The sequence below is a fragment of the Centropristis striata genome, chromosome 14 (genome assembly GCF_030273125.1).
Source record: "Centropristis striata isolate RG_2023a ecotype Rhode Island chromosome 14, C.striata_1.0, whole genome shotgun sequence".
NCBI lineage: Eukaryota > Metazoa > Chordata > Actinopteri > Perciformes > Serranidae > Centropristis > Centropristis striata.
This window is the reverse complement of record NC_081530.1, coordinates 25936359-25954226: the sequence shown is the minus strand read 5'-3', so window position 1 is coordinate 25954226 and position 17868 is coordinate 25936359. Positions and strand designations below refer to the sequence as shown.

The window sequence follows — 17868 nt, the reverse complement described above, 5'->3', positions numbered from 1 at the left end:
CTGGCATGTCACTTTCTCACTGGCTATGGGATTGTTAGTGTGCTGCCGTCCCAGCACACCCACTGAAATTCCATTTGACTGATGCTTTGCAGGGAATGTGTCAATCACGCCGCGCCGCAAACTCCTAATGGTGGGTGTCAAAAGGAAAATAAATTAAGGTAATAAAGACAGTGGAGTACGGGTTAGGATAAGTGGCAACTTGAATGATATCCTGTTAGCGAGGAGGCTACTGTCGAACAAGCCCGGGCATTGTGTCATGTGAGAGAGACGGGACGGGGAAGATCAAATGACAGCATAGGAGACAGGATGAACATGAGCAATTGTAGAGCAGGTAAAAGGAGTTTTCAAACATATGATTTAAGTGAGATTTATAAATGTGCTTTGGGCTGAATAAGCACACACACACACACACTCACGGAGCCACGCTTTCTCATTAGTGCGTAGACATACTGGCAGTTGGTTTTTCTCACAAACACACACGCAGGGCAGGCTAGTACCTGAAAGCCGGAGGTACAGTCATCAGACACGCAACGTTGCGGTCAGAAAGTTAACAAGCGCCGGCGTGATGAGTAAGGCCACTGCACTGCTTGCAATGCTTTATGTTAGTATTGGAGAGCCACTAAGTCTATAGGCTGGGGGTGAATCACTGCATTATAATGCCATGGTTAGCACGAAAGGCTCACATGCGCCTGCCTTTAATCAATCAAGAGATATACTTGAGGAACTTTGAAGTTTCCTCTTGGGTGGGCAAGTAAAATTTAACTTAAAGGGAAAAAAAAATCATATGACAATAGAGAAGTCAATTAATCTGTATTTGGAAAAGATTTCCTACACTTTTTTTTAGGATAAATTCCAATGATTGAGACAGATTAAAGGAGCAGTGTATAGGATTATATTGAATAAAATATTAATTAATGCATAATCTCCTAAAACTAAGAATCACTGTGTATTCATTAGCTTAGAGTGAGCGCTTCATATCTATGTATACGTAAGGAGTGTTTTAAGTTACCTGAAGGCCACCATAGGTTCTCCTAAATGCTTGGAAGTGCAGGGGTGGAGAAGGAGTATTATGTTGGATGCAATCTGTACTCTCACCACTAGATGCCAAATATCTGTCACACCTTTAAAAAATGTTTACTACTTAATTATCTAATTAAAAATGATAATTAGTTGGTGACTACAGAGAGAAGAGGGTACAAGAGTCTTACGATGTCTTGTGGACAGTATGTTTTGGCATTGAAATTCGCACCAGAGCAAAAAAAAAAAAAGAAAGAAAAAGACAAAAGAAATAGCTCATTAACTTTAATTGTGCGCAGAAAATGACTGACGCATGATGTCCCCACAGAACGCAAACAAACAGGCAGAGGCCCATTCCTCTCCCCCCCCCTCTTCTTCTCCTCTCCCCTCCCTCCATGCATCCCTCCAAAGAGTTGTTCAACATATGCTGGTTGCACATGAGTGCCCATCTGAGGGCCGGAGCTGGGGATCTTGGGAAGGCAGAGGGCTTGGGATGGCTGAGTGTGGCAGACAGGCAGGGAGCCAAAGGCTGGTGTTTCCACTGAAGCTCCTGGTGCTGGTGGAGGCTGGTGTAGTGGCAGGGGTTAAGGCTGGGGTCGGGATGGGGCAGCGGAGGGACATGTTAGTGTGCCGTCCCAATAGCTGCTCCTATGGGGAGGTTCTAATCAGATTTATGCATGCTTAACTGAGCCCGACGCCTCACTATGTTCACCTCAAAGTCTCGAGAGAGCAGGAGGGAGTGAGCAGAGGAACATAGCGTAACACAGCATATCACAGGGCTGAGAGGAGCCTATTAGTGTTAGCTGCCGTAATAAGTGAAACTATAGCAGAGCAGTCATGCCATTGGTAAGACAATCATAATAGGGGCAGAGTGCCCCAATAGGTCTTTGGTTAGACTTAAAAGTACAGGTTTAATATGAAAATTAGTGTAATGGTGCTTCTTTTCGACCAACGTGAACCTAGTTCTTGTGCTGGGCTGGTGCAGGTTCCAAGTTGGTTCAACTTGCGAACCTTCTCAGAAGTACTTTGCTTTTCCACAGGCTCAAGAGCCACATCAGTATGGCACCATATACGTCTCTGCAAGCATAATAATATTGGCAGATGACATAAGAAAGATGTTGATGTCAGCCTTTGTTGTAAGCTAACTTGCTTGCTAACTTGCAAGCTAAAGTTAGCTCGCCAACACTAGCTTGGTAACGCTAGCCCGCTATCCTGCCATCCTGCTAACGCTAGCCCGGATCAATCACATTGCAGTTAAACAAATCAAATAAAATGGATACACGTTTTAGTTGGTCTTGTTGGTCACTATAATTCTGCCTCTAGCCCCTGACATAAGTGGTTCATGGTTCGAGACCAGTAAAGAGTTAGTGCTGCTCACAAACCAGTTTTCTTGGTTTGAGATTAGGCACCGGCTCCAAACCGGCCCTGGAACTGCCTTGGTGAAAAAGGGGTATGACATACCTAAAGTATAGGGAATAATATGAGGGCTGTTAATATAAGGAAAACATCAATATATCGGCCAAACATCAGCATCGACCTTGTTTCCTGACTATCTGCAAATAAGAGGACACTCACTGACAGCAGTGGCTAATGTTTATGTTATGTGTCACATCCATTTTGCACTGGCAAATTGTTGTGTTGCAGTTGTTGTTGGACAAAATAGTCCATTAAAACAGTTATTTTTCATAATGAAGTTTTTCCCCCTGCCACTATAGGGGCAATAAGAACAACAAAGACAAAACAATCAACAACAACAAAAAAAATCAAGATTTCATACGCACATCCCTAGTGAATATATAAAGCTATGATAAAAAGCTTGATTGTTCATAGATTAGCAGATACATGGTTGTAATCTGTCTTTTGACTTCCATCTCATAAATGAAATTCTGCACAATTTGCAGTAAGAGTTCTAATGTTATACGAGACATTAATCTCCCTTTCCCTCTTGTAAACAAGTGCACTAAAATTCTATTTCATGCCCTTTGTTCAAGTAATCCTCTGTGCCTGTATACAATTAAAATTGCCGGATAATATAAAAAGAAACAATGGGTAGTTTTATTTTAGGGAAACTCCCCATAGTATCCATTCCCAGAAGCTTTTTAGAGTAGAAGCAGATACTAAAATTGACTGCCTGGCAGGAGGATTTTAAATCGCTCCAAATATATTGCTCTTCCCTCCAAAATTGGACCCAACAGCTCTGCATGACACTTACCGCAAGCCAGAACAAAAGCGTACAACAATGTGCGGTTCAGAAACATGGCATCTGCTTTATGCACTTTAAGGCTGTAAATATAAAGCATCAAAGGGAAAGATGGGGTTCTGTAATGGCTTGAGCTGTTGTGTCAAAGAGCATGCGAGGACAGTATAGATGCAATCTCTTTTATGCTTTTGATTTGATACCTAAACTCTCAATCGTTCGTGATTCTCTTATTCCTTAAATCCAAACTTCTATTCTTCTCTCTGCTGGTATTCCAGGGAGAGAATAGAGGGCCCACACAGTGTTTCAGCTGCCACGGCTGCCACTCCGGCCGTGCAAAGGGCTGGCGGCATGGGAAATACAGACAGACAGCAGAGTGACAGCAGAGTGAGTGCTGAAGGAAAGGGGACGACGTGTATATTAAAAAAAAAAAGTGTAGGGACTGCAGGTCCTGAGACGGGCAGACAGACAGGAAGAGAAAGAGAGGGGACAGTCGGAGAAATGGGCAAACAGGGAGCCCTCTCTCTTCAGCCCCTTGTGGTTTTTGGCCAGCAGCCAGCTCCTCCATCAACAGCACTCAGGGAAATGGAGAGGGAGAAGAGGAAAGGATGGCAGGGGGAGAAAAGAGGTACGGACAATTGTAGCGGGGACGAGTCGGAGAGGTAAGGGAGGTACAGGGAGAAGATGCAGCTCTAACGATTGGGACAACAGGAGAGGAAGGGTGGGAAACAGGACGGAGGGAGAGGAAGGAAGGCTGCCGATGGAAGAAGAATGGGAAAAAGAAGGAGGGAGGGCTTGGTTGACAGATACTGTAGGTAGTTAAGACAGACGGAGGGGAGACAGGAAGGACAAAGCGGAAAAAGGGGAAAGATGGTGAGAAAAAGGGAGACAGAGACGGATGGAGGGAACAGGAGGGAGAAACAGGGGGAGTGGAGATACATAATCTAGGAGATTGAGCAGCGGGAGGGAGAGAGGAGACAGGAGCTTGCGGATAAGGCAGTAACCAGAGTCCTATTGATGTGTAATGAAACCCTGCATCGGGGGAGAGACAACCGGAAGGACAGACGGATGGAGGAGGGGGGGGGAGAAGGAGAGGAAGAATGTGGCCGTGATGGAGTGAGAGAGAGGGCAGGGTAGGGGCGGAAGCCGGGACGCAGAAGGGCATAATGTCATTTGTTAAATAATGCAGGCAGCGAGCGGGAGAAGCAGGAAGTGTGATGGACACAGAGATGGACGGCTGCCAACAGCGAGAGGTAAAGTGGTCGGGGAGATGGCATGATTGCTGGGTATGGGCAGGGAGAAGGCTGGGTGGGTGGGGAGATTGACTGACACACACACACACACACACACACACACACACACACACACAGCTGACTTGACAGACTGCCACACCCCCTTTAAAACAGATAGCCAGTGCTGCCACGCAGTGACGGAGAGAGGAGGAGGAGAGAGGGAGAGGCTGGGGATGGATGGAGGTATGTGAGGAGGGAGAGATGGAGAGACAAATGCCTGAGGAGGAGGAGGAGGAGGAGACAAATGCTGCTTTAAGGAAGTAGTGTCAGTCAGATGACACCTAGTCCCAAAATGGTGGATTCATCTCAAAATATACTGAAGCAGAGAGAGAGTCTTGATTTGGAAAATTTCCTGGGAACATTTTTTATTATTCTTTCAATCACATAGATTAGTCGATCGAGAGAAAACAAACTGTTTCTGCAGTTAAAAGTAGTTTAATAATAATTTAATTTTCTGGAAGATTGTTTCAACTGTGTTTGGGGCTAATTGTCGACGTCAGCTTCTAATTATGGGCAATTTTTTTTTCAATTAACTGAATGATTTGCTGACAAATTCATAATTTTAACTGAACTGAAAATAATCAGCAGAATAATTAATCAACCGTTTACAGTAACCCTACTTTCAATTGTTTTTTATACATTATTATTATTATTATTTTGATTAATTTTAATTTTTTATTCTATATTTAAATGTAATATTTTTTTAATTATTTTTATTTTTTATTTGATATTATTATCATATATTTACTAGTGTTTGTTTTGTTTTTGGACCTAAAAATAGTGTCATTAAACTTACATGCGATACCAACATCATGGTAGGCTTTTTGTCCTAATTTATTTATACTTTATGATGAAATAATCCTGTATCATGGTGAAAGTGTGTGGATGAAATGAGTCAGTAAATTAAAAGTAAAAGCAAAAAAAAAAAAAAAACACAAAAAAATGCCCATTAAATATCCTAGAGCGATGGCCTTAAATAGCCTATTGTGTCCTACAAACCTCAAAACATTAAAATAACATAAAACAAAACATTAAATAAACTGATAAAAGCAATAAATCTTTGCAAACCAGCAACTGTTAAACATTTTTGCTTATGCAGTTACATAATTATTCCATTTTCTGCCAATCTAGTAACCCATTCAGCGTCTAATCGTTTAGATATGACAGTTAGCTCTAATCCATCATCTCCTCCAGCTCCATTTATGACATTTTAAGGATTATGTACACGCGTGATCATGTACATGTTCTTGTGCTCCAAAATGGCTGATAGCTTCAGAATAATGCCCCCGTGAGACTGAAAACTGTGGCACATGTCTGGCCCCGACATAAGCCCAGACTCTCTAACCCACAGTCCTCTAAAACAGCAGGAGCTGCCCATTCAGGATGTAACGCACGCTGAGTGTGATCTTCCAAAATGGCTGACAGTTTCACCACAACGTCTGTGTGAGACGGGAAACTGTGCCGCTCGTACAAACCTCCAAAGCCTCGCTAACCCACGGTGCTCTAAAACAGCGGGGCCCGTCTATTCAGCCGGGCTCCCTTTTGTGTCAGCGCGGGCTGCTGTCGTTACCCCCGGCACGATGGGGCCGCCGACGCTTTCTAATGAGTCATTTTTATTCAGGCGATAAGGTCAGCTACCCGCGGCGGCTTAAAAGGCCCTGAGGAGCTGTGGAGTGGCAGCTATGAGATGCCAGACAGACACACAGAGATACACTAGCTGCAGGGAGGGGAGCGGGGCACTCAGCACAGGCAGACACAGAAGAAATGAAGGTGTGAAAAAATATATAATGAAGTAAAAAAAAATTGGGAAGGGGAAAGAAAAAAAACACTAGGTATAAAAGATAAGCTACATTTCAAAAGAGAGTTCCCTCCTGTCTGTCTGCCTGTCTCCCTTCCTGCCTGGCTGGATGACTGGCTGGCTTCTCTGGCTGGGCGTGAACTTTCAGAGGCTCTTTTTTCCTCCCGTTTCCTTTCTTTCTGTGTCTGGGTTGTGTTAATGTCAGCTGAGAATAGCTTCTGAGGCACGTGTGAAGTTCAAAATCTCCGCTGTTGGCTGGCAGAGGGCTTTTTTGTGATGGAGCACCAGTGTCAAACAAAGACATGGTGGCAGCTTGGTTCAAAACAAGCTGTTCATCCCCCTGTGCTCTCACTGTTCCTGTGTTGTTTCAGGTTTACACGGCCTCACAGCGAAATCCCTTAACTGTTGCTGTCGCCGGCTCCCACCTCGAATTAGATTTCTGTCTAACGAAGCAACTTCAAGTATTAATTCGTGTCAGGGTTTCTATTAGTCCATGTTGTAACGGATGGAAATGTCCGAGCCTGTACGGAGGTTTTTCTTGTGTGTGGCACTGTGGAGGACCCCATCAGAGTCCCTATGTTTGATGTGTAAACAACATTTGAAAACTAGTGGGAAATACTTTTAGTTCAAGGGTTCCTTTGAGGATGTGACACAGAACCAGCAAAGTGGAAAACTGCAGCTCGCTGCCCGCTGACCCACAACAAAAGGAAAATGAGAGTCCTTGATCATCTGTTCTCTCTGGGTTCTCTCCATGTTAACCAAAATCAGGTTTTATCGTCAAAGTAAACATGCTTAGGCTCCACTTACAAACAGACTAATAAAACTGTCGCCTTCAATTAAAGGAATGAAGAGCGAGACTCAGACGCTCACGTCAGCCGAGCCAGACAGAACTGGCAACTCTGACATTTACTCCCGCAAAATGCTAGTGTAGCACTTTCTTTGCTTTCATTTCAGCAAAACAAAGTGAAAGTTTTCAACATGTGGAATTGCTGCATTTCAAAACAGCCTGTAATTGTTGCAAGGGTGTTTACAGCACACTACAGGAGATGTTATTCATTTGATTCCACTTAGATTAACATAATTTCAGCAAATATACAGATCCCATATAGATTCCCAAGTAAGGGATTGGCGGCAAATACATACTTTTGAAAGGGACAGTTCACCCCAAAATAAAAAATAAATATTTTCCCTCATACATATACTTATAATTATCATCTTGTTTGTTTTGGTGTGAGCTGCTTAGAGCTGTCTGCCTTCTCTCAAATATAATGGAACTGAACGACAGTTGGGCAGAAATCCTGACCCAGTCACTCAAGATAATTCACAGACCTTGTCCTGAGCAGTTTCAGGGTTTGTATGATTTCTTGCGAAAACGTTTGCAAAGCGGTTTTCCATGATCTCCTACAAAATAATGGTTGTCATTTTCAACAGCTGGTGGTCGAGTTTTAAAAATACTGGCAACATTACTTAGCGTTGGGCAACAAAATCACTTGTTCTAGGCCACCAATGTCTATTCCAAGCATACACTTATTTTTCTGATCCTTTTACATTAGTAACAGGACATGACGGGGACATGAAAGTCACAAATGCTGGCAAGACACAGATCTGTGCACAACATAAAAGGGACAAAATTTGGTGGGATAGCTGTGAAATGCAGTTTTTGTAGGATTACCTACTCATGAGAACAAAACAATCTAGACTGATAAATACACTACAGGTTAGAGAAAAATATGTATTTTGATTTTGGGGTGAACTGTCCCCTATGCAGTGGTTGTTCTGAAACATCTGGCCTTGGCTTTAACTTGTAGGTTATAACAAAATGAAACACTATAACTTAACACTATGATTAAAGGAAAATATTAGAAAATTAGCTTCACTCTCCGTTATCCTCCATGGAATACACTGAATTACATGTTCATACAGAGATAAAGTGGACAGCTACAAATAAAAACATCTCATAACTATATCATCACCAGAACAAATCCACATGTTATGGATGGGATGTTATTGGTCCCTGGCATTAATAAAGGACATGGATATGAACTTACCATTGGAGTTTGGTGTTCCGTCACCATCCAGCTGCCGTTTCTGTGCACTCCTAAACTCCTTTAGGGAGAGGTAAAGCACCTTTCGCATAACCCGCTCCTCTGACCACGGGATTCCATCACTGTCATCCTGTGGAAACAACCAGAGAGAGAATGGATCAGTAAAACTATTGTCACGGACAGAAACAGTGGTTTCTTTCACCATTTGTTAACAACCGTGTCTCTGTGCTTGTGGGAAAGTACATTTCTGATCCTTGGCCAAAAATAGTTCTGAATTATCACGTTGTTTTTTTGAAAAATCTAAGCTGACAGACGGACAATGAACAAGCTGGAAATATGGGCTGCATGTTTGGAAGTCAGATACTTGTTTATGCTGAGCTTTTGCCTTTTTGTTTCTGCTGTCAGACAACAGCATGCACATAAAAGTGTGACTTGCAGGCCAGTTGTGTTGTGGTGTCTGAGACAAAACAAAACATGTCAGCACAGACTGACCATTTCCTCACATGAATGCATTAAAAGTTATGACAGCCAAAGAGAAACAGAAGTGTCTGTATAATAAGGAATCTCCTGTCCTATTGTTTCGGCTGCATCCTTCCCCTCCATTTCTCACTATATCGTGACATTAGCATGACACGACATTAGCATAACATAGCATTAGCTTGCCGCGAGACACAGGGCAAGGCATTAGCACAACAATGCGAGGAGGGCCGCATCTCGCCACAATGCCGTGATAGGAGAGCGTTATGGTGATGAATAGGTAGGAAGCGAATGAAAAAAGCATCATGGGACTGCGAGTTCATGTGTTGCTAATCTCTCCCAGCGAGACTGAGACAGAAGATGTTATTGTCAAAGAGGTCACCAGAAGTCACACACACACACACACACACACACACACACACACACACACACACACACACACACACATTACACATCCTTTTCCGAGACATTTTCCTGTGTCAGTTTCAATCTGAGCAGCAAACACATGACAGCAGAATGTAAAGCACATCAAAGCTGCAAAACACTATTTTGCTCAGATTGATCATTTTAGCAGCTTAATATGAAAATATTCCACAGCATTGTTAAAAGGGTCTTTAGCGAGTGTCCAACAGCTATAACCATACTTCTCTCCCCCCCTCTCCCCTGCACTCATTGCTCCAGCAGCTGTGTTTGATGTTGAACAACGCTAATGACTAAAGGAAATGAGATTAGGACATGAGCAACAACAAAGAGGTATTAATAAATAATGGAAACTGGAAATAGCTTTTCTCCAGTCGAGCCATGGGGTGAGTGGATTTCAGCTGGAAGGTTTTGAGAAAAGAAAACACTCTCTGTCTTTGTGCAGAAAAGCTAATGTATGCTAATTATTTGAATTAAACGCAACACAGTTCTGATCCTGTCGGCTCATCCCGGCGCGTGCGTTTCCACATGTTTAAGTCTGAGTCAAATGTAATGTGAGAGAGCGGGGAAACGACGTGTGCGGGAGAGCGTTCTGATCATCCAGTTGACTCAGATCATTAAGTGCGGGCTCGGCTGAGTGGCTGGCGGACATCACAGTGACATCAGCGCAGGGTGGATTGAAAATCTCCACCTCACACGAAAATAATTACTCCAAGATGTTTTATCGCTGCTGTAATAACAAGATAACGGTCACAGCATTCCATTAAGAGCGGCCAGGCTCTAAAAACAACTAAAACTGGAGGGATTCAGGCTGTGGCTGGGTAACAACTCAGTCTGTGTGTCAGCCTGTGTTTCTGTCTGCGTGTGTGAAAGGGAGAAAGGTAATCTCATCCTAATATTATGCATCCTCCCACAGACTGTGAATAAAATGCTACTGAAATGACTTCTGCTCATAAATGTCTTTCTTTTGCTGCTATCTTCGTGTGTTTGTGGATAGAGTAGACCCTGGATTGCGGCAGAGATGTTGTGATGGATAAATTATGCCTTCTGATCAGACGACTCACTGCTAATTATAGCTGCATCACAACAGGGTGTGTGCAAATGTGGCTGAACTCTGAGACTTTGAAGTGAACACATATAATGACCTTAGAGCAAGACGACATTACTGAACCGTTACAAAATATTGAATTTATATTAAAACTAAAGTCAGTTCACCATGGTTTAGGTATAACCTAAGATCTACATGAAACAGTTTCATTGTGGCTCACCACTTATATATATTGTCTAATGGTAAGTTCTCACCAAACACAAAGCAAATGTTCACCTAGCATTACTCATTACTGGTGTAATGCCACCATTTCTTTACATCAACAACCATGAAATAACTACTATTGCTACTCTGTAACTGTTATGGAAGTCCCAGATATGTCAAAAAACTAAACACCTTTGTGTCAGAGTTCAAAATATCATCCCGAGCTGCACAAAGCTGTGAATTTCACTTTTTCTCAAGGAACCTCTCCAAACCGACTTGGGTCTTAGCATTGACTTTGTATGTTTTGTGCAAATTCACTTCATGTTTGGTGTGAACATAATGAACCATGATTCAACGCAAGGCCAGATGACTTAAAAGCCACAGGTGGGTCATGAAAGGATTCAAGCTAAGAACAACTTGGTAAATATGGTTACTATGTAATTAAAAACTTCCTGTAATCACAACAGAAATGACCTGATTCACTCATCGGATTCATTTCAAAAGTCTTAATATATTTTGACAATATTGACAAGAGTGAATATTTGGCTTGTTTATCATTGCTTTTGTGTTTTTTCTCGCTCTTCAGCAGATAAAAATAAGCTTTTGCAGAGTTTTGTTTTGATTTCCCAGGTCTGCTCAGGGCCTTGGGGATGAGGCCTCAGCGGAGAGAGAGTGTGTGTGTGTGTGTGTGGGGGGGGGGGTTCAAGATTAAAAGCTGGGTGTCTGCACATGATGGAGCTGATGGGTGACAGCCACGTCTCCCTGCATACAGTACACATGCTGGCACATGCACATACATGCACACGCACATGCACGCACGCACACACACACACACACACACACACACGAGCGAGCACAGCGTTCAGTGCACCGATGGTTTGCAGCCTCTGACAGAGGTTGATAGGGTGTGTTTTGTGTGTAGCGTGCAGTCCCTCATTACACTGTCACACGTGAGCGTGCGCCTACACACACACTAGCCAGAGAGCTAGTGCAAGTATTCAATTATGCCATTTTCTCCTGTAGTTAATGTCACCTAATCCATTCTGTGTGTGCACAAGCGTGCGTGCGTGCATGTGTGCAAAAGCCTGCCAGGTAGGCACCAATTACCTCGACAGCTCACTGGCGCTCGTTCCCTCGTGGTGTGTCACAAGGCCAAATGTGCACCGACACACACACAGCATTGACAGTATATCTCAGGGTTACAAAACCTCTGACATACACAGCTTCTATGGTATCCATATCTACACCTGACACGCACAAACACCCAGCTGTACCGAGAAGAAAAAACTCAACAAAAATTGACCTTACAGTTCATCTGCATTTCTTTTTTTTCTCACTTTCTCTCTGGTTTCCTCACAGTTGTTGGCAGTGTGCCATGGATATTTCCTGCTCTGTGTACACATAGCAACAAGGTCTGGAAAAAAAGGGGAAAAAATGCTGACTGATTTTTCATCAGCTGGGGAGAAAAGAGTGAGTGTTAAAGCTCTGCTCCATTACAGATGCTGCACCTCAGTAATAGTTCCTCATAACTTCAGATCATCGGTTTAAATTGGTTTTTGTAACCTTTGCTCAACTGCGGGTTAACTATTTGTCTGACCTTAGAGGTAGTTTGCCATCTGTTTCGGGCTGAGGTGTTTTTTTTTTCGAGTCACAAAAGCTAGCTCTTGCCTGTGTGTGTGTGTGTGTGTGTGAGAGTGTGTGCTTTCCAGGTGTAAAATAAAGAACTGATGGACAGGAATAGCATGCAAAATCCCTCCGAAGACATCCACACCGCCTGCCAGAGGGTAAGTGTAGCATGACAGAGGAGGGGAAACATCTACTCAAATAAGCAATAAGACCAAATTGTGTTGCAGATTCTCAGTCACATATTGCAGAGTGTCTGTGTCTGTGTGTGTGTGTGTGTGTGTGTGTGTGTGTGTGTGTTTCTGAGGTATTGCCAGAGCTCTTTAGAGACAGCTCTTACACAGAGCAATGCCAGCCGAGCGCTACCTGGCACTGACACACACATCTACACCCCGACCAGCTCCCATCAGGCTAGTGGAATCCCACTAATGAGCGCAGGGACATTTTCTGTGCACATGCGACCGTGTGTGTGTGTGTGTGTGTGTGTGTGTGTGTAACCAAGTGAGGCATCAGGAATGTTGCGTGCCTACTGTCACCCGGAAACCCCTATCCCCAAATTCCAATGGAAAATATGCAGGTAATCTGACGTGGAAAAACACAAAAATACACAGACGGACATCTTTTAGGCATCCATAGGGATACTTTTCTTTAAATCACGATCTGACACACACACGCACGCACGCACGCACGCACGCACGCACGCACGCACGCACGCACGCACGCACAACCTTTCCTGCTGGGTGTCTTCAAACATTCAACCATAAAATATCTTCAAAAGATGGAATCCAAGTGGAGAAAATATCACTAAACACACCTGAGGAGCAGCTTCTAAACCTGGTAACATTTCAATTGTTTCCTGACATTATTCAGGGCTTTATTCTTCAAAATATAATATCATCCCTTGCTAGAGTTTGTGTTTCTTAACCAGCTATTTTTGTTGTAGGTGTCTATTGAGCGATGCACACTTAAATTTAGAGAGTGAATAAATACCCTGAGAACATCTTCGCTAGCCTTGAGTTTTGCCAACAACAGAACAATCACAACCCACACAAGTGAATAAAGCACATTTTTAAAAACTGTTCCAGGAATAGAGCAAATGTTAAAAAAGCCTGCAGCGCCATGCCGACGATAAAAAGTCAAGAGTCTGAGCGGGATTAATCTATCACCGCATCTGTATCCGTTCATCTAACTGAATGAAAAGTGGAGCTGGTTCCACTTCATAACCCCGGCCTTACTCAACAATCCTCTCCCCACAGCAGGCAAATCTAATAACTCTGATAGTTGATGAGGAAACAAGTAGATTGCATTGGCCGTGTGCAACAGTGGATGCTGAAAAAAGGACCCAGGATGCAGTATTAGATACAAGGGGAGGGGAGAGAGAGATGGAGGGAGGGAGGATGATGGAGGGTGCTAGATGTACAGTTTTATGTCCATTTTAAACTTTGAAACGATCATCTCGTCATCAAAATCAGATCCCTTTTAGCTTTTAGCGTTGGAGTGATGATGAAATACAAATTTCCTCAGAGACCATGTTTAACTCCCATACTATATTCCAGGGGAGTTTTTCTTGTGGTATAAAAGCATGTTTTACAACCAGACTATGACAAAAAGTCAGCACCAGCATTTTGAAAATCTTAAAGGCATACTATGCAGGAATTGTCGCTTACTGTTTGTAAACACAACATATAAATGCGGCTCTTCCTCCTCAGCCTGAGGCCTCCAGGGTTAAATTCAAGCACTTTCAAGATATCTTAACTAACAATATCCACACTCTCCCAAGTTTGTGTTTAACATGACTATTATTATGTAGATAAAACACCACATTATGTTGAAAATCAAGCAGTTTACAAGAACTATAGTCAAATTCAAGCATATTTCTAATCTTGAAGACATGTGTCAAAATGTCAAAAAAAAGGATTTTCAAGACTGTCAAGACTATGTATGAATATACAACTCTGGTTTTGGAACGAGCTTTGCCTGCTTGGCGTTTTGCCTCACTATATTTACATTTGTTGGCACTGTGTCCACTATTTTTATAGCTCCATGCCCAAATAGTAAAGCCCTGAGACATCCTGAATATAGTAAATTGAAAAGAAAAGAGAGAATACATGCAGAGGGCAGACACGGGTGTCTAACACTCAGAGTGGGTTATTGTTATTTTTTCAGAAAACTATGCCTTTAAAATGTGAGTGAAATATTTTAATACAACATTGACTGAAAAACACCCACTGTGCCTTTAAGAACATCACAGACACTGTGTCGTGCTCTGGCTTTCTGTGTACAAATGTGACAGAAAGCCACACTAACGTCAATTCTGCACCTTAGACATGCCGGATCTTACTGTACAGGGGAGATGGAAACCACAGATTTGAAAGGTGAAAAAAAAAAAAAATCAGTTTTCTTACATCTGGATGCAAGATTTGCTGATTTTATTTAACAATAAATGATCAAATAAATCGTATTATATGTATAGACATCAAGGTCACAAAGCTCTCAAATTTCTGAAACACTACTACTGTATAAACAAAGTCACACATTCACAGTTTCTTTTATAAATTATGAAAAAAAAACTTTGAGGGAATGCATGTATACATCCATTCACTTGGGAATCTGCATATACGTACATATCTGTGTGTGCGTTCTCACTAGCGGTTCTAAAAATAGCGCCGTGCTGCTGCAGACTGTGTGGATGTCATGGCAGAGGAATGTGGGCCACGCGCCAGCTGTGATCTGCTCTACAAAACCGGCCCAAAATCTGTTATTCTAACACACATTTCCCTTTAGGAGGAGGGACGGAGACATGGATGGATGGATCAATGGAGGACAAATGTTATTCTAACAAAGCTTGGGTTATTGTATCCAGTAGTCAGGACAGTCTTTACCCCACTACCACCCTCTTTCTTCCTCTCTCCACATCTTGATCTTAAGTCTTTCACCAACACATGGGCCCCAGATGACTGGCTGCAGGGATATCACCGCTCGGGGTTCACGAGTGGTGCAGATGACAGCTATAACAATTAAATTCCTAAATACAGTCTTCCTGAGGTTGTGACAAACCATTTGTGGATTAGAAACATTTAAGGCATCTTGATGACGGCCCTGTGGAGAAACAAAAACAACTGCAAAGCATTAAAGTGAGCCGACAATGCAGCGAGAGGTCCAAATTATGACTCCACAATAATGGACGGCTCTTCAAAGCTATGTTGTGAGTGTAAGATGCAAATGGAAATAGAAACAGCAGCATTTTTGAGAGGAAGGTACTCATTAGATAACTGACTGGCAGTTTGGAAACTGTCAGTCAAGGTATGTTCGAGCCCACTGCTGCTTTTGATGTAAATGATTGCAACTGTTTCCCCAAAAAGTGACATCAAACAACTGAGGCGGTGGCTAAAACCAGGCCCGACTTCCTCAACTATGAAGCACGTGTTAGCTCACAAAAACTCACATTCCAATCCTAACTACATCCTGGTCCCCGGTCCCTTATGGCTTCAAGCAGACCGGATGCTTAGCTCAGCGCGGAGCTCAGAGAATGGGTGAATGGAACAAGGTTGTGGGGTTGCCGGGGACGAGAGGCCCTATATAATCGCCTCATTACACCCCGAGCTCACTGCATCGGAATGTACATATGTGTGTGCGTCTGTGCAGCCAGAGGGCCTTCCCTAGCCTTGCTGGGATAGCCCCAGCAGCTGGAGGAGAGGGATCAAGAACACTTCCATCTGCAGGAGAGGAGAGGCGATGAGAGGAAAGCTACAGGGACGGCAATTAAAATTTCCAAATATCAACTTAATACAGACTGATACTGAACATGCAACAAATTGTGTCCTCATTCACCTTTCCTCCCTGTACCTACACACGCAGCAGATAAAGCTTTCTCCAGCAGAACAATGGCTTCTGTCTGCAGCCGGGCTCCGATGGTCTGTCCCACTGAGCTCAGTGTCACACAACACACAACACACACACACACACACACTGTCAATCATATCAGCTGTCTGCATTTGCACGCTCACGCACGCACACACAGTCTGAATCTATCTGAGCATACATAAGTGACAGACTGCCAGCGCCATTCAGCCCTGTCGAGCATAAAACGCTATCAGGCTGGTAAAAAGTAGAGCAGAGAGAGAGGGAGAGCTTTTAAATACAGACTGTGACCGAGTTTATTTTGACTGAGAGAAATAAATGTCAGGGCTTTGAAGATTCAGTGTGTGTTTGCGTGTGTACTTGTGAGTGTGTCTGCATGTGAGCAGAAGAGGCCCAACTGGCAGCTAAATAAAAGGTTTTAAATTGACAGGGCTGCCCACCCACACTGGTTATGTGACCAGCTGACCCCTGGTGTGACCCTTAACCCCAAACACACAAACGGACCCTAATGCAGAACTTCAACAACATGGATAAATCCTCAAACTTTAAGGGCAGAGCACCTGTCTATATGTTAGCAAGTTAGCTAGCTAGCGGATACATATGATGACAGCTTAATATGAGGGAATATTGTGCATTTTGTGGAAGCATATGTGGAGATTTTTAATCATAGGGAATTCAACTGGTTATACCATTTGTTGTTATTCATTTCCAGAACTTAAAAGAGCCCGCAAAGACAACAATTCCAAGTTTAGATGCTGTTTTTTTCTGGCTCAGTCCCTCCCTTTGCCCTGTCCCTGTCTATCAAAAATTAATGAATAAAGTTTGAATCATATGGTGATTTAGTTTGGTTTTAGCTTCAGGATTATGGACTACTTGCATTTAGACAACCACTAAAGCAGAATAAAGCAATTATTATCTTTCCTCCAGTGAAATTTCTTAGCCAAAGAGGCTAAATGGGCTGTTGCTGGGACAACTTTAGTCCGGCCTTGTGCACGTCCCTGTCCTCAGTGTTTGATGTTGCATGGACCAGCTGTCTGACCTTTGAATGCAGCATATCACTTGTGTCTTAAAATGCAATTGTTTGACTGCAAACACCCCCAAAATGTAATCTATTGATCATCTGGGCCATCTGTTCACCAAATATCAGCCAAATCTTTTATTAATTTTGAGAGATTTATTTTAAAACAAACAGACGGTATTAATTACTGGTGTTAAAAGCTAGAACACAAAGTAAAAAAAGGATATAAAACCCAAAATAATTCGAAAAATGATTTAAAACATTGCTTATCTGTATCACTGGTTCTTTTCTCACATTCTCGAAGCACTGGCTGCTACAGCGGTATTGACAGATTATCTAACAGTCGGTGGAAGGAGTTTCTTCAGGTTCGCTTCCGGCCTCGCTGCATCAGATACACGGCGCACAGCACCAGAGGAGCATTACCGTAAAGAGCCGGGGCTCAAGGCAACTGTTTCTGTTCATTCGGTGCCACAAAGCCGAGAAAGGATGGTGGGATTGTTGTTGTGGGAATTTTAAGTGTCTCTCATAAAGTGAAATGTTAAAGTAACAGCGTGATATGCTTTGCAGCCGTGTCTCTGTCAGTTTCACAGCCTTGTTGCCATGGTTTTTAGGGCTCAGTTGAGGAAAATTCTTCATGTTCTTAAGTTACATTTGGCAGGTTGAGAGAGCTGAGAGAGAGAGAGAGAAAAGAAACAGGCAGAGGACTGGTCTTACAATAGACTAAAATACAGGTCTCGTGGTAGAATAGTGTGTTAAACATAGTATAAAGCAACCCCTTGTGTCTACGTGTGCGCTCTTACTCTGATTTGACAGGTTGCATAACAAACGGCCCCCATTCACTATAACAGCCTCATTCAACACACTTACC

General features: G+C 42.9%; 1 protein-coding gene across 2 annotated transcripts in view; it reads right to left on the bottom strand.

Annotated features, from left to right (window-relative positions):
* jarid2b (jumonji and AT-rich interaction domain containing 2b) overlaps positions 1-17868 on the bottom strand; it is a 120732-nt gene that overhangs the window by 55084 nt on the left and 47780 nt on the right. For both annotated transcript variants that reach the window (XM_059349106.1, XM_059349107.1), the window contains exon 2: positions 8353-8479. In XM_059349106.1, the coding sequence (XP_059205089.1) occupies positions 8353-8479 (127 nt within the window). The remainder of the gene's footprint in view (positions 1-8352; positions 8480-17868) is intronic.